The sequence below is a fragment of the Syngnathus floridae genome, chromosome 13 (genome assembly GCF_059516105.1).
Source record: "Syngnathus floridae isolate MCC-2025c chromosome 13, RoL_Sflo_1.0, whole genome shotgun sequence".
NCBI lineage: Eukaryota > Metazoa > Chordata > Actinopteri > Syngnathiformes > Syngnathidae > Syngnathus > Syngnathus floridae.
The window spans coordinates 9871242-9892456 of record NC_142425.1 but is presented as its reverse complement, the minus strand read 5'-3'; the positions used below and the strand labels follow the sequence as shown (position 1 = coordinate 9892456).

General features: G+C 43.3%; 2 protein-coding genes across 3 annotated transcripts in view; both read left to right on the top strand.

The window, feature by feature from the left end:
- The window catches only part of ssbp4 (single stranded DNA binding protein 4), a 52897-nt gene extending 37084 nt beyond the window's left edge, over positions 1-15813 (top strand). Inside the window, exons 5-17 of one of the 2 annotated variants that reach the window (XM_088393877.1) lie at positions 706-795; positions 8691-8774; positions 9858-9984; positions 10066-10133; positions 11227-11291; positions 11401-11446; positions 11529-11564; positions 11711-11765; positions 11968-12038; positions 12110-12188; positions 12412-12440; positions 12622-12723; positions 13510-15813. In XM_088393877.1, coding sequence (XP_088250003.1) covers positions 706-795; positions 8691-8774; positions 9858-9984; positions 10066-10133; positions 11227-11291; positions 11401-11446; positions 11529-11564; positions 11711-11765; positions 11968-12038; positions 12110-12188; positions 12412-12440; positions 12622-12723; positions 13510-13590 — 933 coding nt within the window. In that variant the 3' untranslated portion in view covers positions 13591-15813. Of the gene's footprint in view, positions 1-705; positions 796-8690; positions 8775-9857; positions 9985-10065; positions 10134-11226; positions 11292-11400; positions 11447-11528; positions 11565-11710; positions 11766-11967; positions 12039-12109; positions 12189-12411; positions 12441-12621; positions 12724-13343 lie in introns of both variants that reach the window. The other variant, XM_088393878.1, reaches the window with a different exon arrangement.
- Positions 15814-16060: 247 nt separating this feature from the next.
- On the top strand, positions 16061-21136 carry fkbp8 (FKBP prolyl isomerase 8). The gene is made up of 9 exons (XM_088393879.1): positions 16061-16215; positions 16590-16856; positions 17430-17599; positions 17962-18050; positions 18127-18347; positions 18420-18592; positions 18674-18751; positions 19642-19776; positions 19963-21136. The coding sequence occupies exons 2-9, from the start codon at positions 16628-16630 to the stop codon at positions 20047-20049; spliced, it is 1182 nt and encodes a 393-aa protein (XP_088250005.1). The 5' UTR covers positions 16061-16215; positions 16590-16627; the 3' UTR covers positions 20050-21136.
- The last annotated feature ends 79 nt before the right edge of the window (positions 21137-21215 follow it).

Sequence of the window (21215 nt, the reverse complement as noted above, 5' to 3'; positions counted from 1 at the left end):
GGGCCTTTTGCTGCTGCTGCTGCTGCTACTGCTGCTTCACCTGCGTAGTGTGCGAAGCCTTGCCACACTTCTTGCAAATCAAATAGTGAACATCTTGACCCTTTAAGTCCTCTTTGGAAGCACAATTGGACATTGTTTTTCCTTACACTTTTCCCCCCCAGTTCATTTCTATCCTTCTGTTATAGATCAGTCTCTCTGTGGTATGTTAGCTGTGTTTTTAGGCAGCCTTCCTCCCTCCAGATCTCAACTAACCGCCAGCAATTAGGCGTTTTATTAGGGCCAGGTCGAGGTTAGCGCCGTGTCGCGTCTCGGGGTATTTTCGTAAGAGAACATGAAACAAAGTGACTCATCCCGCCGAAGAAAATTCCCAAGAAAAAAAAAAAAAATCCTCTGTTATTGCCTTTCTCGGATGTCACAACACGTCCAAGATAAACCCGTGGAAGTCATTCTAGGCCGAGATGTGCCTCAAGAACAATTGAGACAAACAGTATGACCTAATACAAATAAAGTCAGAAATGGCGACGCCCACTTTGGGGAGGTCCTCCCAATTCTGTGAGAAGCTTCTTGTATCGTAGCGGTTCTCACGACATCCAAGGAAAATATGTAGAACTTCAAAAGTTAAATACAACTGAACTGTACTTAACAAATGGACCAAATTTCCTTTTATTGTTCTGTGGCTCAAAATGCATCATGTGTGTTTTCCAGAGCGCGGCCGCCGCCCCCAGCCCAGTGATGGGCAACATGCCGCCCAACGACGGCATGCCGGGAGGACCCATGCCCCCAGGATTTTTCCAAGTAAGCACCACCACCAAATTTCACTCCTAACCTTTGCATCGGACACCTACATCCTTATTTAATTTTTCCAATTTTCACTCACGATACAATTTAAGTGCAGATCGCTTTCCCTCAGTGATTCCAAATGCGATTTTCACACCGCCGACTAAAACCTCCGCCCTACCCCCTTGACCACCCAACCTTCTTTATGCTCCTCCTCCTTTTTTTAGCCTCTTTAGCTGTCCTAATCCCTATCCAGATGTGTGCCCTTCTCTGCCCCCTCCCCGTCCATATGTCACACGGCCCCGCTTGTTGCCTCCCCGTGCACTTTGTAGCCTTTCCTTCTCTCGTCGTCGCCCAACTAGCCATCGCGGCCTCGAAAGTGTGTCAGTGGAGGTGGGAAGAGAGGAGGAGACTGTTCTCCCTGGTTTGTGTTGCTTCACTAATTCCTCCTGTCATCACTGTTCTGTGTTCTCTGAAGGCTGTCGACAGGGTCTCACGCACACGCTGTCCCACACGCGAGCCTTTTTACAGCACGCTTTTACTTTGACCCATATCCGACTAGTTCGGAAGTTTTATCGTTGCGTTAGTCGATGAGAAAGAAGGCGTTGCGGGGAGTTATGACTTAAACAAAACAGAGGTGATCGTTATATAACGGCATGGAGATGAGCATTCATATTTCATGGCTGTTTGTCTCACGGTGGTGTCCTTGAGGACAACTTTAATGGCTCTGTCAGTAATGAAGCATGACGCCGCGCGCACGCTGTCCTCTTTTATCATGTTATAATTGATATATACTTGAGATGTACGCAAACGTTTGGGGTCACCCAGGCAATGTCGAATTTTCCGTGAAAATGTGAAATTGTATGTACGATTCAAAAGTTTGGAGGTCGCTTTGAAATGTGTTTTTTTTAAACATTTTTTATTATTATTTTTATTTTATTTTTTTACTCCGTTAGAGACTCCTGGACTTGTAGTTTAGATTAAACATCTTCATTTTGGGAGGGGGGAAAAAAACTGCTTTTATTATGTGATCCAAACTTTTGATTAATGCAAATTGGCCATTAAAAAAACAAATGCTGAATGATAACTTTCAAATTCGAATGAAAATAAATCATGTACATTGTCTGGATCACCATCATTAATGATGCCCATTTTTAACAAAAACATTATATAAAATAAATGGAAATGGATTTCTAAAAAAAAAAAAAAAAAAAACCCCGACGTGGACTGAATTAATACAATTGAGTTCTGTCATAATTAAATAATTACGGTAATCCATCATTCCCGTATTAACTGCGACAACAAAGAGCCAAACACACTTTGAGATAATTCCTGCCTATATGCGTACCGTGTGCAACGCGGCCATTTGCATGCATATCCATGTGCTCATGGATGTGAGACGCGTGTGCGTGCGCGCGAGTGTGCGTGTCGGGGTCGCTCGGAATGTTAATGATGTATGAGCGGCGTGCAGGCAGCAGGCAGGGAGAAAGCTATCTGGTGGTGTTGCGTGAGTGACACGCCGTTCCATAAATAGACCCCCCCTGCGCATGACGGACAGACAGGCGGACAGACAGACAGACAGCATGGCAGAGGGGATGCAGGGAGTAACAAGAGGAATGGATGGATTTAGTTCAAGCATGACCACATTCTCTGGTTTCAATCTCCAACCAGAACATGGCAGAGAAAACGGCAAACACATGACATCCACTTGCATTTGTTGTTATTTCGAAATGAGCATAGCATTGTATAGCATAGCTGCTAGCAATTTTATTTATTTATTAAATTATTTATTCATTTATTTTTATTTTATTTATTGTCACATTTCATTGTATTTTGACTGGTTAGCATGGCAACCGCTTTTAAGTGTTCAATTTCTTCAACAATGTCCATATTTAAGTTTTTCCGTTTCTATTTTGAGAGTTTTTAATGGGAAAATAATCATTTATTTACAGATAAATTCACCGCTTGGCTCGAGTTGAACTTTGGCGGCAGCCTTGAACTGCATCATTTTTTTTTTTTCACGTTTCCCATAAATGCTTCCGTTTTGTTTATACTAGGTGACGTGGTAGGAAGTAAGGTGTCACCTCAGAGCCAAGTGGTCCGAAACCAAAGGAGCGATTTATTGTCACGCGCTTGAAAGAAACGGCGAAGAAATGCTTCCCGCCCCGTCTTGAAACTTCCCAATTACACACACACACACACACACACAGTAGTGTGCGGTAGTTTAAGTATGACATAGCTGAAACCGGAGCTGAAAGCGTACACGCTGCATTCCTGGCGAGCTGACATTCACTCCCCGGTGAACTAATGGCCACTGCGGTTGCCAGCCTTTCTTTCGCACAACTCCGGCTCTTGAAAGGGGGACGATTTTTAAACTCTCACTATATCCATCTAAAGACTCGGATGCGAATCTACGGACTTCTTTTGTCGCACATGCCGTTCGGGGTGACACGTGCCGAGTCGCCGGCTCGTGAGCGTTTTTCTTATTTGACTTCCCCGCTGCGCCGGCGAGGTAATTAACACGGGCGACCCGAAGTTTGATTGCGAGAGAGCCAAGGGTGAGGGGCAGAGGTGCTACGAGCCCCCTGCTGCATGCAAACAGTCGATAGATGAGATGCGCAAACAGAAAATAAGACAAGGAGACGGCGCCAGGGTCCAAACGGGGGTACTTGTCAGGTATATAAGCCCCCTCCACTCCACCCCTCCCCTCGCAGGCAAAGTCCATCACTGCTGCATCACGGCCCTCTGGGGAGGACAGGCAGAGGGGAGATGGCGGGGAGGGGAGAGCGAATTAATGATAGCAGCAGGAGGAGGAGGAGGAGGAAGAGAGCACACAAAGGCATCGGGAGACTCGTTGGCCAATGTTTTTCGTATGCATAGGCATTATAATCCATTAATTGATCGGTACGAATTCTGTTGATTGTGTGTGCAGTTAAGTGGGTGACTCCTATCGCCAGCGTAATTAAGCACAACACTGGCATGGAAACAGAAGTTCAGAACATTCGTTTGATGAAAAATAGACATATTTGATCGATCATTTTGCCAACTGTACCGTTATTATTGACACAGTGGCACCTTGAGGTACAAGTTGAACCCGTTCCGTGACCATGCTTGTAACTCAAATCATCTGCATGTTAAATCACTGAAATGCAAGAAAATTCCATGAATACGTTTTAGCTCCGCCCCCAAAAAAATACAATTGGAATAATTTTTTTTTTAAATTTTGCATTTTATTAAAACCGAGTAATGACATCTTTAAATACAATGTAAAATGTAGTGTAAAAATAGTTTCGCAACTTCTCGAAAGCACTCAACTGGTTTAATATTGGTCATTCTTTGCAGAGGATAAAGAATAAATGCCTCTGAGTGTTGTTATATTCCCCGTATGCATGTTCCGGATAACATCAGTGAGAACAATGTGTTAATTCCGACATCGGGTTGATCCTCTGATCTGAAGTCAAACACCTCTTAGATCTGTCAGTACAGGTAGGCAGGCTCTTTGGAACCTCAATGTCGCATCTCCTCTTGCCCAAGAAAGAGGAAAAAAAGATCCAAGAGTCGAGAACGATCGGGTTGTTTAGCGCACAGGTGCTTCCGGGACCGAGCCCAACAAGAGGATTAAGTTCGATGACACATTTAAGAACAAGCGGCGCAAGTATCAAAGGCAAATTCAAGGAGACTCTTCAAAGCGGCTACACGGTGAGCACGTGGCGAATTAGAGAGACACCTGCTTTTTTCCGAAAAGGTAAAAGACGTATGTCGCCTCTGATCACTTGCACCGCTAAGTAGCCTACAAATTCAGCGAGCAAATGTATCCAAGCTGAAAGTAAAAATGAAAATCCCCGAAAATATTGAGAAGAGAGAAACATCTCAAACAGGCCAAAAAGGTGTCACTGCCTTCAATATGAAAACCCACCGAGGAACGAAACCATACTTGACTCTTATCAGTGCTGCTTGTCTTGCCACAAAAGTGACACCGAACGATTCTTCCTCAGGGATTCTGAAGAATGACGGCCACTTGAAACATTTTCTTCTTACCGTCCTTGATTTTGTTCACTCAAGGTAAACATCAGCCGTGACACGGGTCTTTGCTTCAGACGTCAGTGGACATTTCTTTTCTACTCTTGTCCTGCTCAGGGTCACGGGAAAGGCTCGGAGTCTATCCTGGCTGATTTATAGCCCCGCCCACTCCCGGTTCACTATTCACGGATTCCGTTTTTTTTCTGTGGATCCTATACTCAGCTGTTCACACAATAAAAGACCTTTTCACAAGATACTACAAAACCCTGGCTAGTAGTGTTACGTCATAATCGGTGTCAAGGAAGTATATTGAAAGGATACATCTGGATTTTTCTAAGATCTTTGTATGTTGTGCAAAAGTGAAGTTTAGCTTGGTTAGTTACAGAGAGTCTTCGCCTCGTGTTTATTATTGCGATGCTGAGTAGCTAGCAAAAAGCTAAAGCTAACAATGGAGGTCTCATTATTGTTTGACAATTGCTGCGGTTGTGACAATTGTGGGTTGGGAAAGCGACGTACATGCTACTTTTGCCGTCGTTAAATCGTCTACTGTAAGCAATTTCTTTTTAAGAGTAGTGAGAGTTTGTGATTTAATTATTACTGTCTAGGAAAAAAAAAACATTTGAGTAACTGAAGGGCTGAAATTGCACAGAGCAGCGCCGAGAATGCAGTGTAACTAACGTGGCAGCAGCTGTCACACTTGTGCTAAACAGTAGCCGCCTCGCGATAATAAATTGTTGACAGTTACTTGGCAAAGAAGACAACAAAACGAGTCACATGCCACTTCACAAAATCTAAAGCCATTTTGTAGACATCTAATCATATGTTTTGGGAAAAATGTCCATTACAGCCATTGAACATCATTGAGTTTATCCTCGAAAGTTGGACTCGAACCCGGAACTTTTTCACTTCTCGCTCATCTGCCGCTCGGCCCGATTGACACGGATGACTCGCTACCATTCTATCATGTTTAATGTCTCTCATTCAGCCCTGATAGCATGTTGTCATCTTGTCACTGTGCTATATTTATTGTCAGCTAGCTGGAGAGCTCTCTGGAATGTTAGCAAGGAGTGACAATGTGCGTGTGTCAATGTGGGTGTGCTGGCTTTGTGTGTGCGTGTGTGTGAGAGCGAGTGTGTGCGGGCTGTTCCTCCTGGCTTTGTTTGTTGTGTTCAGTGATGCAGGCTGCTTTGTATTCTCACCGTGTGCGCGCGCGTGTGTGTTTTAGCGTGTGTGTTCCTGCTGCTCGACCGCAGCGACACACTGCCCTCTAGTGGCGACTGAGTTAAAGCCACCAACAGGGATGCCTGCTGCAGGTCTGAAATCAGCGTTGGGGAAAGCGAGGGGGCTGCGTCGATGCTTTTGTGGTCCCGTGCCAAGCTGTTATCTCCTTAGCCGGCTAGAAAATGATTTTATTAATTGCTTCATTTAACGCTCCCTATGCCCCCCCCCTTTTCCTCCACTCCTGGCCGCTCATACACAAACACACACATACACGATGTTGGCCCGCGTACACCTTTGTGACAGTTGAAGAGTTCTTTCTCTGCGGGGACCTGCAGAGGGAACAGCGCGGTCATAAAGGCCGTATGCCGACCCATTCACATGTAATGGCAGGAAGGCCCGCAGAGGCCCAGCCAGCCGAAGCACTGTGCTCCATTATGGCACATTATGGGGGGGGGGAGAGTGTGCACGGGCTATTCTTCATGCTGTGGGGGCACGAATATGTTTACACAGTGGCTACTCACGCCACCTCCACTCCTATTTTCAGAGGCAAGAAGCAAGTCTTAATATAAGTCAGGATCAGACCTGAGTTCAGCAAGCTTCAAATTATTGGTTCGTTTGGAAGATTTATAGGATATCATCCTAATACAAATATGCATTTCTGGCTTATTGCAATATCTGTGATCATCCCCGACTCATCAGTAGCTGTGTCCATTTTAACCACCTGTGGAATGATTACAATTCATGCTAACTAGCGGTGATAGGCTAAATTAGCTACTTAAGCCAGTTGTTCTTTTGTAGTAAGCCGGTTAGCTTCTTTTATTAGGTGTTTTATTATTCTTAATTTTATTACACATGTTTTTTAATATGCAAACCTCCAGTGCCAGACTTATTGTTGGAATTTGTCATCCTCCGACAATATCAGAGACGTATCATTCCAATTTAATATTACACTAAAATACTGTCTAATGAGAATTGTAAAACTTGCACGTGTGTGTGTCTGTGCGTGTGTGTGTGATCATTATATTACCCCCACAAGGCATCCCGCTGAACTTTGATTTTTTTTCGGGGGTCTACAATAGCTCCTTCTCATATGATACAGTGAATTATTGAAGGGGAGTGTTGAAGCCAGGCATGAAGCAGGAAAATGTCAACGCCGGTTCCTCCTAAGTGAAGGGGAAACTAGCCCGTGTGACTATATAGAGAAGAAGCTACATCTGGGTCAGTGCAGCCCAGACCCTGCAGGGGTGTCTTGTTAGACACACACACACACACAATCTCGCATACACACACAGGCTGGATGGCTGGCTTGGCAACAACCACAATAACCTCTGAGGTCAGACGGAGCTCGTGCTGCATTAGCCCCAGCGTGAACCTGCTGAGAGACAGAGTGGGCCAGGACAGCAGGTGTTAACCACCCCAAAACACACACACACACGAGTCACTACTGTGCCAACACATCCAGTCTGTGCCGCATGTCCAACTAAACCAACATTTTTCTAACACAAGGATAGATTTCAGGCTGGCTGCGTGCTGTTTGTCTGCCTAATAAGCGGCTTTACCACGCTCATCTCATAACAGCGTGAAAGTCAACAGGCAGAGCCAGAGGAAGCACCTGCATTTATTCCTTTAGTGGCTTTTACTTGATTTTGGGATTCCTCTCACCCATTTTTTTTAATGCAGCTGCACCTTGCTCACGTCCACCTTGTTTTAGATTCAATGAAATTGTAGTCGGGCAGTACGGCTCTAAATTATCCATAGGTGTGGGAATGCTTGTTAGTCTGTATTTGCTCTACGATTGGCAAGCAGCCAGTCAAGTCAGTTGGGATCAGCTCCAGCTCGCCCGCCCGCCCCTCGAGGGGACAAACTCTATCAAAATGGATGTCGTGATGTAGTAAAGTTTTGCATTATTTGCTAGGCTGAAAAAAAAAGCAAATTGTGAATCGTGTAATTGGTATTCTTCAGAAATTATTTATTGAATAAATCACGACAGTAGAAGGAATAATCTTGTATTAATTAAATCAATTTCATGTATTAAGAAAAAGTGTTAATTTGATAAAGGAAAACAATCATCTCTACCAAAGTGACGTGTGTTTTTCTTTCTGATTTGTATGCTCGAAAAATTACCCAGCGCATCCTTATGTGTATGTGTCTGAGAGTTTGAGTGTGTGTGTGTGTCTCAGGTTATATTGCAAGTAATCCCATAATCCTTCTGGTTTTTTGCTGTGATGTTAGATACACACCTGTTAGAGCATCCCTGCATGCACGAAACATAACACCTTACGAGGAACACACACACCTGATAACGGAGTTCTTGACAAAGAGGGTGTGAACACTTTTGCAACATCAGTTTCCCCCCCCCCCCCCCTCCAGTTGTCAAAAAAAGATATTTTAAAATGTCTTTTTAATAAAGTAATCACACTCCATCCAATCCCAGTTATAATAGGGTGTGCACACTTTTGCAACCTCAGGTAAAAGTTGTATGTTGTTTTTTTTAGAGGTAAAATGTGTTCAAATGAGCTTGGTGCCATTATTGATAAAACAAAACTTGACATTTCAACAAGGTTGCGTCGATTTTTTTACAACCGCTGTACAACGAGAAATGTTTAACCCATGGATTCCTATGGAATTCTGTCTTGTTCTTTATTGACATGGCCATGTGTGTTCATCTCCAGGGTCCCCCAGGATCTCAGCCTTCTCCTCATACGCAGCCTCCCCCACACAACCCCAGCAATCCCATGATGGGCCCTCACGGACAGGTAATACACACAAACGCACACACACACTTCCTTATTCACACACTCACTTTCTCGCTGGCTCGGGACAAGCAGCATTCAGGACGGCGTGCCGGATGAATAATTTAGCAGCGGCGGGCCGGACTGGAAGGGGCGGTGAGGCATCTGGAGGGGTTTCTCCCCCACCCACCCCCCTCGGCCAGGCACTCGCCGTCCCGGAGTCCATCAGTAGAGCATTAATATTGCAGCATGGCCTGACAACGGCGCGTCTGCTTGCGTGTAAACGCACCACGAGTTGGTCACGGAGAAGAGACAAGAGAAAATTCATTGTAACTCAAGATGGCGTTGCATAACTTTCCATATTTGCAAAATTTAGTTTTTTCTTTTCCAACATCTGACACTGAGTACTTATTATAATTTGATGAGACATTGTGAAATACAGGGCACTTTTATTTACGTTGTGCATTTATGTGAGCATAATGTAAAAATCTGTGGACCTTATATAGAGCCTTGTGGAACACCTACAGTATCTGTCAACCTACAACGCTAATTTAGCGACCAGCTGTCTTGCCAGATCTTGAACTGCAGCCTACAAAAATAAGCATGTAGCACAACAAGAAGCATGCTGTTAAATTATTTCTTAAGTCAGACTTCATGCAGCAGTTCAGGTGAACCATTGAAGTGGCCAGTGAGTGAATGATGCATGTTATTCCATCTTATTTTCCGAGCTTACATGACAAAAAAAACACACAATTGTGTTACATAAGAAGCACCAAGCTGCACAAAATGTAAACCATCACTTATACTCCTCCACGGTTTTTCTTCTTAAACTGTCCGCCTCTTCTTCTTCTTCTCTTACATTGTTCCTTACAAATCCATTGTGGCATGTTTTTTTAACCTCCCTCTACTTATATTTGTCTTTCTTTGACTTTATCTAAATGCCTTACCATCGCTAAGTAACTCCTTGCTCGGGAATGTCATGTCGCTGCGAGCCGAACTCTGGCGGGTGCATTGTTCTGAATTACAACAGCTCCCCCTGTTGACCTACATTTGAATTGGCCACACACACTGGCTACATTAACTTTACTCACATCATCTTTTTTGCAGCCATTTATGTCGCCGCGGTACCCAGGTGGTCCGAGACCCGCACTCCGCATGCCAAACCAACCACCAGGGAGCATCCCTGGATCACAACCTCTCCTGCCAAACAGCTTGGACCCCACCAGACCCCAAGGTAGATTAAATTATTCCAATCAAAACATTATCTTAGTGTGGCTATTTTTTTAAATGGCTGTTTCTTCATCTCTCTGCACAGGACATCCAAACATGGGCGGTCCAATGAGAATGAATCCTCCTCGAGGAATGGGAGCAATGGGGCCACAGGTACCAAACATTGAATTACAGGAGATCCTTGGTTACACAAACTTGCTTTCCAAATTTACTAACTAATGCAGTCATAATTCCAGTAAATATGCGTATTGAAAATCTCTGTGACCACATATTCTAGCACGCTTAAAAAGGTGTCACGCTTGTAAACAACACTTGAAACTTCTCTTGACTATTGGCCGTGCCGTTTATGCTTGCAATTTGCATAGCGAGAGGCAAACTCACTCACTTGGTTCCAGTGCCAACTTGACAACTTTTTAATGCGAGCTTGGTTCCTCGCTGGAATCTGCCCACTCTACACGCTCCCCCCCCCTGCCCACTCACACCTTGGGAGGAATATCACATGCTTGCCAACACATTCACCAAAAGTTGTGCCAACGTGGCACACTTTGCTTTTTACACTCTTGGCTGTTGCTTTTTTGTCCTGTGTCCTTTTAAATGACAATGGCCGGACAGCTGCTTGATTGTGCGGCAGCCTCGCAACATGCACACACATAAAGACACACACAGATGAGGACGCACACACATACAGAGGCACCCGGTGACCCCCTCCCGCCCGCACTGGGGGCCCCATTTACTACGATGCCACCCTTGGCACGGAGCGCACCGGCAGCTGGTGCGGCATCTGCTCGACAAGTGTAATCGTCTGCTGAACAAAACTCCGCCTCGGAGTGGAGCTTCACCCGCTGCACACATATATGCAAAGCCCGAACAAGATCGTGCACAAAAAAAAAACTTAATTCTGAATCTAAAAAAAGGAAAGAATACAAGAAACAAGAATCAGATGGATTGATTCAGTGCAAGTATTTTTATTAAGACAAATATAATACCATATAATATATCATTATAATAATTACCTAGGTAATTTTTTATTGACTACACGCTAATAAAAATAATAATTGAAAATAATAATAAATTATGTCTGTGTAAATGCAAAAAATCAATTTCAGGTAATTGGAGTCTTTGTGTTTTCTTTCTGAAAATAGTATTTTATGACATTTGTAACGATGCCAAGAAAGGAAGAGCATTTAACTAAAGAAGTGCTGCCTGCTGAACTTCTCTCACTGCTTTGTATGTCTGTTTTTTGCAGAATTACGGTGGAGGAATGAGGCCTCCTCCGAACTCCATGGGGCCAGGCATGCCTGGCATGAACATGTAAGTAGCCTGTCAAAAATGCACAAACGGTTTGGTATATTTGTATTGTGCAATTGTCTCATGGCGTCCATTATGTTTGATAATAATGAGTATATATTTTTGCCTTCAGGGGTCCTGGCGGAAGAGGCCCATGGCCGAACCCCAACAATAACTCGGTGAGTGACACTCACCCCTCACGTTTTTATTTGCGCTGACATCTGAGCTCGTTTGACATGGCAACATGTCATCTCTCCACAGATAGCTTATTCATCTTCATCTCCGGGCAACTACGTGGTGAGCGTCCCGCTGACGTCTTCTCGTGTTTGTGTGTGCGTGTGTGAGACCATGAAGTGATCCGTCACTTCTGCTGAGATGTGTAAGCCGAGGCGTGCTGACACTGTGCTCACTTTACTCTCCTATTTTCTTGGTTTGCTCTTCAGGGCCCCCCGGGGGGAGGAGGACCACCAGGAACCCCCATCATGCCAAGTCCAGGAGGTGACATATAGACTATTTAAAAGAAAATTCAATAATTGAAAAATCGGTTTGCTGGAGCTAGCTAGCGACGAGCTTTGGCTAGCTATTAGGTGCGGAGAAACATGTTACAGATTCGGAAAACATCACCTCTATTTCATTTATATGAAATAAATATATAAATGTGGATTACATAAAAAAAAATCCTTCTGTGTTTTCCTTATAGATTCAACAAACTCGAGCGAAAACATTTACACAATGATGAACCCCATCGGCCCTGGTGGGAACAGACCTAATGTGAGTAGTAAGAAAAACAAGAAACATTTTTTTTTCCACTGACAATAATAATACTTTTTTGTTCTTTCCAGTTCCCGATGGGACCGGGGCCAGACGGGCCCATGGGTGGCATGGGGGCCATGGAACAGCACCATATGAACGGCTCTCTAGGTGAGCGTTGCTTTTTGACTGCTAGTCAGATTGCGCCCTCCAGGGGCCGTCTGAGGAAGTGCTCCCTCCTTTTTAGCTGTAATTAAAACGAGATTAGATGAGTTGATGATGCAGATAGGCGCTCTTGTGTGTCTAATACCCGCAGCTTCATTCTAGTCTATTAGGCTGTTAGGAACAATTAGCAGACCACTCCTAAACTTTCATTTTTGTTGTCTGCTCACAGGCTCTGGTGACATGGACGGGTTGCCAAAGGTGAGGTGAAATTCAGTCTTTGTTGCATGTGTTGCAGGACTTCTAATTTTTTTAAAAAATCATCAATTGGCGCCAACAAACAATTCACGACGAGTCAACGTCACTCTTATTCTGCCTCGTGTGTGTTGATTAAGAAGCATGCCATTCTTCTTACTGACTGTTTTGTGCCGTTGTGTGGTAGAATTCTCCCAACAACATGGCAGGCATGAACAATCCCCCTGGCACTCCGCGGGATGACGGCGAGATGGCAGGCAACTTTTTAAACCCATTCCAAAGTGAAAGTGTGAGTAGCGCCACATCTTCGACTACATCCACCCAAGGCCACACCAGAAGCATTTAAGTCTGGACAAAAGCCCCAAATAAATAAACAAACAAATAAATAATAAATCCACTTTTTATGAATCATCTAATAAAAAATGAATTTAGTTATCTGCATGCACCCAATCCCTTAAATGTCAGGAACAGTCACGGTGGATGTACAGTATTAAGATTGTGATGAATACTTTTCTTTATTGCTTTTGTCCTAACAACACGGCATTAAAACCAAACACGTGCATGTAAACACAACAAGTGTGCATGCAAACTGTCATCATACAAGACGACTGATGATGATGATGATGATGATGCATCACAATCTCTCACTGCCACCTTACATTCTCTAACATTCTTCTGTGGGCTGGCTGCTCTCCTCCTCTTCCTCCTCCCCCTCCCTCCCTCCCTCCCCCCTACTGTATGGACGACACTTTGCTTGCTGCTGGTTTACTCACATGATAATAGTCCATGACATGCTGCTATAAAACGGGGGCTGCATATAGTCCAGTGTTGCTTGACTAAGTTGAAAAAGAGTATGGGCTTATCTTTTCTCTCCCTTCCCTCTCTCTCTCCTTTTCTCTCTTTTTACAGTATTCACCCAACATGACGATGAGTGTGTGATTCGTTTTTTTTTATTTTATCTTTTATTTTACTTTTTCATCTCCCTTTTATCCTCTCCCCCCCTCACCCACGGTGCGTCTTGCATTGCCCTCTTCCCCTTTTCCTCCCTCATCCGTGTGGATCGGCCGGCGCGCAGCCCCTCGGGATGCCCATGGACAGCAGGACCCCCCTCAAGGGCCCCCATCCCAACGTCTGTAAAATGGGTGTAAGAACATGAGACTTTCTTCCTCGCCTGCTGCGACCACTCTCCCCCCCCTGATCGCTCCTCGTCGTGAGCCTTGGAGCACCCCCACCCCAAAAAAAAAATCGCCCCCAGCCCATTCAACCAGTCATGAAGCTCAGCAATGGCACAGGCCCCCCCAAAAATCTTTTGTGAAATCTTGACATGTTCTGCTGCATTCAAGACCCATTGGGAAATATGCCAGTCAGCACTCAGATGGTTTCGATTGAAAAACTACACAAAAATAATAGGCCAGTATTTGTTTTATTTTTGTTGTTTTAAAAAAATAAATACTATCTATATACATGTACATACATCATGTGTACATACCGGTACAAAGATACATACTTGATGTACCGTGGCTATAAAAAGCCTACTAGAACATCTCAACATTATTTGGGCTTCATCAGGCGGCCTTTAAATGGTAGCAGGTGTGTATTGACTCCCATTTAATGTGGGTTTAAATGTGACTGCTTCGTTCTGAACACAGCCACATCCTAGTTACGAGGGTGTGCACACTTATGCAACCTATTATCTCAGTGCTTTCACTTTACGATTCTCTTTTGAAAAGATAAAATAAATCAATAACACCAGATGAACATATTTTTTTTAGGCTCATGTTTTTAAAAATCTCAAACACCATTTGGACAAGGGTGTGTAGACTTTTTATATGCACGGTACATCAAGGTACATCGTGATGTCCGCCAAGTCTGTAAGTAGCAACTCTGAACTGAAGCAGCTTAAGCTAGGTCATATAAACTTCTGGTTTGTAGAATACAGCATATCTTCAAATCAGCCATTTGTCCACTAACAGATTTGTGTAAATATTTAACCTGCATTGTTGTTCTTTTTATTCTTTGATGCATACAATTGTGCCTGTAAATCCCTAAAATGTATTTTCCATGCCCTGAAATCTGTTTTTTTATGTAGTTTAATCTCACCTATTTTTTAATTCAATTTTGCCCATTGATATGAAGGAGTGTTAGCGCCACTCTGTAAAAAAAATGAGGATTTAACAAAAATTTAGTTATTTTAAGAGATGAAATAAAGTTGGAATAACATGAGAATTAAGTTCAAATGTATAACTGAAATTTTAATTTTACAAGGCCTTAATACTCCTTCTTACATTAACCATCCAGACAATTGGAACGGTGATAGAAAAAGCCAGGTGATTCTTTCTTAGTTTTTTTTTTCCTTCATTTTGATTTGATGTATTCGCCGGTCTGAATAATGCACAGAATGTTCCCAGAATCAATGTAACATGATTCCTCCTGTACATTTGGCCCAATTTTTAAGGGATTAAAAAAAAATGATATTATAACGTATGTGCTGGGTGGATATCCAAGATTTAGCTCCCAGAGGAAGCCAGTGGGGGGAGACACTCGCCGGTCAACATAATAACACCCAACCTTCCCTTTCTTCCCTCGAGTGTCATCCCCCTTATAATTTTTTTGTTCCCGTTTTTTGTAAATACTGTACAATGCATTTTGATATCATGGACATGTTTTGATATGTCAGTCACTACCGATGAGTACAGCTGAGAGTAAATTATTAATGAAACTGTCCATGTTTTCTTTCATAGAGGAGAAAGGACGCCCGTTGACTATTTGGCTCAATGTCCAAAAAAAAAAAAAAAAGTTCTAGGACACAGCGATGACTAGAAGTTCTAATTCAAACCTGACCTCATGTTGCAATTTTTAATATGAAGGATTTTTCATTTTGAGCCGGTTCAAACAGGAGTTTGTTTTGAAATGAACATGAGGTGATAAAAAGAAAAACGGTGTCCTTTGCTATGGAGTCCTGTATAGACACTCTCTCAGTCCTCTGTGTATATGGATCATCTCTGTACTTCTATTGTGATGTATAATACTGTACCATTAGGAGTAAGATCTGCTGGTCATGTTGAGTGTGGGAGGGGGCGGGGCTTGGGGGTATCAGGGGAAAGGGGAGGGGGGGGGACATAATGGATTCTCCTGCAATGTTCAATATGAAGCAGTCTGTCTCCTGGTTTGCTTTGTATTTCATGCTAGGATAGTTGGGAATCTTGTCTTAGGGCCGTAGATGTCTTGTGTAGGTAATAAAGATGTTCTTTGTATGTTTCTTTATATTGTAAAGTTTCTTTAGACTGAAAGGAGGAGGGAAAAAACAAGATCATTTGCTTATCAGAAAGAAGAAACAATGTATCAATAATAAATGTCATTTGATTTTTTTCCCCCCTCATTGTTTGAATCTCTTCTGCAAAACGCTACAGTCACATAGTTATATTTAATTTTACATAGTTGCCTCATCAGGTGAATTTAAAAAATACATGTGATAAATCACTGAGTCTGTTTTAGTTGAGGATAATGTGAGTAAAGGGATTTTTTGTCAATTGTCAGTTTTACTCAAGAAGTATCATAAGTTAATACGGCAATTTATAATAAATTTATATTAAATACATTTAAAATAAATAAACGTTAGCTTTTATTTTGAAAGTCTCCGCCGTCATTACTGTCCTGACCAGCGGTAGTGAAAGTTTCACCGGAAGTGGGGGTGATTTGTTACACCACAAGAAGGCTGACTGACTTTCATTGTCGATTGAATGAAGCGTTGTGCTGCCACCACAATTCCAAGTGTTCAAAGGTAAGCTATACATCTAAACACACGCGTTCATTTTGACGGGACGCTATTAAGTAGCATAAAACGTCACTCGCGTTAGCCAGTTAGCTTCCAAGCATAAACACATCAAGGCCAGCTGACACGAGATCAGCTATCCTTGAAGAAAGCGTGGGAGAACTTTCTAGAAACTTCCAGAAACGTAATGAAGGCTTGGAAATAGTGATGTCTTGTTCACGTTTTATTAAGTTAAGAGTTAATTATGGCCGCTTAAGGGTACGTTGAGAGGAGAAACTAAGCGGTTCGATATGTTTGAAATCCTCACGATCAGAACCTAGATTTGTGACGTCATCAAACGCATTGTTGATATCGGGGATTAAATTTGCTTTAACGTTTTGCAGCCCACTTTTGCAACTCAATTTTATGACCGGGAAATATAATGGACCCCGTCGATAGTCAGGGCAGCGCGGCGGCTCCGGCCAAGAAGACCTGTCGGGCGTCGTTGCTCGACAGTGGGGAAGACTTTGAGGTCTTGGATGACGGTGACATTGACGACGACCCACCTCCCCTGGAAGACGCCGGCGGCGGGGAGGGTCAGGGTCGCAAGGAACCCGAAAACGAGAAGGCAGACCCTGAAGAAGCCTCGCAGGAATGGCTGGATGTGCTAGGTTAGTGCTTTCCTTCGCAAACACCGTTTAAAAGAAGTGTTTAACAACACAGTGGTCCCCCGCACATTTGCGGTTTCGGTTTTCGCGAGTTTTGTTTGTTACCGGAAATCGTTCTGGTGCAAAACACCGCACTGCCACATATAACAACCGTACAGCGAAGATTGGCACCAGGAATTACGGCAATTAAAATCTGCAAATAATTGACATCCCAGGGACGCCATTGCTAGCATGTACACATTGTGAAATTATCATAACAAACCACGAAGCTTATAAATAGTATTACCTAGCATACTAGCCTAAAAAAAACTACAAAAATACAACACGGGCCAATAGATTCACTTTTGACAGCATTTGTTGCATTCAAGGACCACCAACAAAACAGGACATCAAAAATGTAAAGAGAAAGCCTCAATGAATTAAACACTTTGATGTCTTTGACCTGTGCAGAAAAACAAGGGCTGGTGCATTTTGCTGCAGCTTGTCTTGCTGTACTTAATTTGCAGAGACATTTTTACTGTTTGAAAGATAATTTTGTGTTATGTAATTGTAATATTTAGCATATTTTGTCCAAAGGTAATGAGCAACTGAAGAAAAAGGTCCTGGTGGCAGGCAAGGGTCAGGAGAGTCGTCCGACGAAAGGACAGAATGTGACTATTTGTCTGAAAACATTCCTCAAGGATGAAACACTGGTGGAGGAACACAGCGATCTGATGTTCACTTTGGGGGACGGCGATGTCATCCAGGTACTTTATAGCAGATTCTTTATTTGAACGTACTGTTTGTCCAAGCTTGGCTTCAAACACCTCCAGTTGTTTTGATATCAGGTACATGTTGTTCCGACATTGACAGTACGCTACAGAAAAAGCTGCCAAATGGGGTTTTTTTTTTTTGGGTGGTGTTTTTTGTGACCATTTATGGGGATTTTTTTAATGGGCCATCTGCGTCTTTCATTCTGACTAAAATGTCAAAAGGGAGTCTCCTTCCATTGAAATGAAAAATGGCGAGTCCTTGCATTTTGACACCAAAAGATATCACTTTTTCATTTTGACCTCTACATTGGTGCGATTTTTGCAATTGTTGCACTCAGCTGCTTTTCCTCTTTCAGGCCCTGGATCTTGCAGTGCTGCTCATGGAAATGGGCGAGAAGGCGCTCATCCAAACTGCTGCTACGTATGCATACGGAAGTTGTGGAAGGTAATGGCATCCCCCCCCCCAATCAAATATACAACCCGTTTCTTTCTGAATGTTAAATGTAATTGTGTTTTTGCAGTCGTGAACCGCCCGTGCCGCCCAATGCTGAGCTGACCCTGGAAATAGAGCTGAAGAAACTCTGCGACGCACCAGACCTGGAGCTGCTGCCCCCTCAAGAGAAGATCGCGCTCGCTGATGGAAAGAGAGAAAAGGGCAACGTCCATTATCAACGCGGAGACTTTGCTTTTGCCATCAACTCGTACAGCATCGCCCAGCAAATCACGGAATCCAGCTCCAAAGGTAACATGACAAGTCCACCTCTTCCCCCACGAAAAAAATTAATCACCAACCTTCTTTCTTTGATCTCGACAGTGGACATAAGTCCGAAGGAGGAAAATGAGTTGATAGACGTAAAAGTAAAGTGTCTGAACAACATGGCGGCGGCGCAGCTTAAGCTGGACCATTACGACGCTGCCTTCAAATCGTGCGTCGCCGCCCTCAGTCACCAGCCGGATAACATCAAAGCGCTCTTCCGCATGGGCAAGGTGCACATTTCACATATTTTTTCACGTGGCGTCTAACGTCATCATTTGAACTGACAGCCTCGTGTTGTATTCTCGCTCCAGGTGCTGGCCTTACAAGGCGAATACGGAGAAGCCATTCAAACTTTGAGAAAGGCACTGAAGCTGGAACCCAGCAACAAGGTAAAATGCACCTTAATGTTTTCTTTCGCAAAAGTGTCGCCGGACTTCGGACAGTGAAAACATTAAGTCAAAATAAGATTCGACGCCCACCTTTTTGTTACTGTAAAGGGCCACTAGATGGCGCCACAAGTCAAACTATCACATCCCACAGGCCCCAGCCGCCAGCTCGTCATTTGAGAGGATCTGCTTTTCGAGTGGCTTTAAATAGGTTGCGCCTTGCACGCCGGTGCCATCTCGTGCCTTCTGTTCTTCCGCTCCCTACAGATGGACATACAAGGTTCTGTGACTGTGGGATTCGGAGCCCCCCCCCAACACACACACACAGTCCTACATCAATCTGTCAAACACAACTTGTTTTTTTCAGCTTTTCCTTCACCGTGCCAAGTGTAAATGAAAATACATGTTATTTACAGCTGTGAGATAATTTATTTATTTGTGTGTTTGTTGGATCGTCTTTTGCATACTTCAATTTGGAGAATGCATTTTAGAGGCGGTGCTTTGTGTACCAAATTGGGAATGCACTTGCAAAAGGCAAAGGTTGATAAACGCATTTTGCATGTAAAATAAGTAAGTCTTAGCTTCAAATAAGACTCCATAAATGAATTTGGTACTATTGATGAAGGTAACATTTCTTTAATTGATTACTAATAACAAAAAAAAAACATTGTCAGTTTGGCACCGGTTGTTTGTCAGCTGCATGTGATGAATGATGATGATTTTTCTAATGAGAATGATCAAGCTTCTGTCATCCATCTGTGCATCACAGCGAAACACATTCCCTTTCGTATTCATCATTCCCTAACCGCCAGAGTATAAATGTCAGGCTGTTGTCCTCTTGACACATTTCCATTACCAATGTTGGCTCATTTGTGACCATTTTGCCTCTGTAGACAATCCACGCGGAGCTGTCCAAACTGGTGAAGAAACACTCGGAGCAGAGAGGAGCCGAGCAGGCCATGTACAAAAAGATGCTGGGCAACCCCGCCAGCGGCGGCCCACACAAACACTGGACCAAGGCGTCATGGGTGAGTCCCTCTCACATCAGCTCAGTCCAATATCAAGATACTTCACTGTCTCCGCAATTGTGGTTTTTCTAACCTGTGTGATGGGGAAACCTGTTCCTTCAAATTACTTCCATTGTGCCAGGATAAACATTAAAATGCTCTCCACCCCCTTCTTTTGTCATTCCTTCCACCCCTTTTCCTCTCCAGGGTCTCAGCTGGAAGTGGTTATTTGGCGCCACAGCAGTCGCCATCGGCGGCGTGGCCCTATCGGTGGTCTTGGCTGCCAGAAATTGAAGCCCCCCCCCCCCCCCCCCTCGCCTTTTTTTTGGCTAGTGAACGGACCAAGAAAGAAGCACATCTGGTACTGAGGACATGTCAATACAGTCAATCGGATGTTTGCCGAGTTAGAGAATTGCCGTCTGTTCATGGGAAGTTAGATGTATGCATATCTGTATGTTCACAATCCTTATAGCAGCTATTAATCTGTAATTGTCTCTTTCTACCAAAAGACCGCTTACTATTCAAAGACGGCCTGCTTGAAGTACAGTCATAAAAAGCTCAAAACCATTGACAGTACTCCGTAAATGTTCACAATCCATATAATTAAGTGAATTTGCATATATTTGCAGAATGCTTACCGCTGTTTTTTTTTTATGCTAAGGCCAAAGCAGAGTCTGATAGAAATATAATTGTGACTAAGACCCATGTTGAAATGCGGGGAGGAGCTTCATTTAGTCATTTGGATGGGAAACTAGTTTTTTTTCCCTTGTGTATAATGAGGTGGTTCACTAATGCACTATTTAATGTCTGTCCACCACTTCAATATGGCCCAATACTTTTCAGTTTGTATTTAAGAGAGAATGTGTGCGTTAAAAATGGTACAAGGTATGGTGCGCTTAGCTAAAACATCCAAAGCTAAACCCTTCAGAGCACCACAAGGTGATCTGGAATGCGGTTAAACAGTCCTACCTCGCTTTTGTCGTCATTAACACAGGTAACGATCCAAAATGCAAGTTGAAGTATGCTCTCTACGCGTATAGTAATTAACTATTCCAATTGATGACGCTTATTGCTGTGACGATCAGGGTGGAGTGCAGCTACGCCAAATTTTGACACTGCAGAAAGAGTCAATTTATTGTGGAAATTTTTTTTGTCACCTATACCTCAGGTTATGACACGTCCATCGTGAGTGGAGCGTGTGACGTATTTTCTTTCCTTCCTAGGTGTTAAGTTACTCTTTTGACACTGCTTGTAGTAAATGCACACATCCCGCACTTGAATGAATCTGCCCTTAATTCAACAAATGCCAACAACTGACCATTTTCGTGTGTTTGTAAATTTTATAAACATCAGAATAAAGTTTTTTTTTTCCCTGTCATCACATCTTGTGTGCTGGTTTATTTTAGGACCTAAAGAGGATGAGCACCATTCTAATAGACATACCTCCAAATTATTGGGAT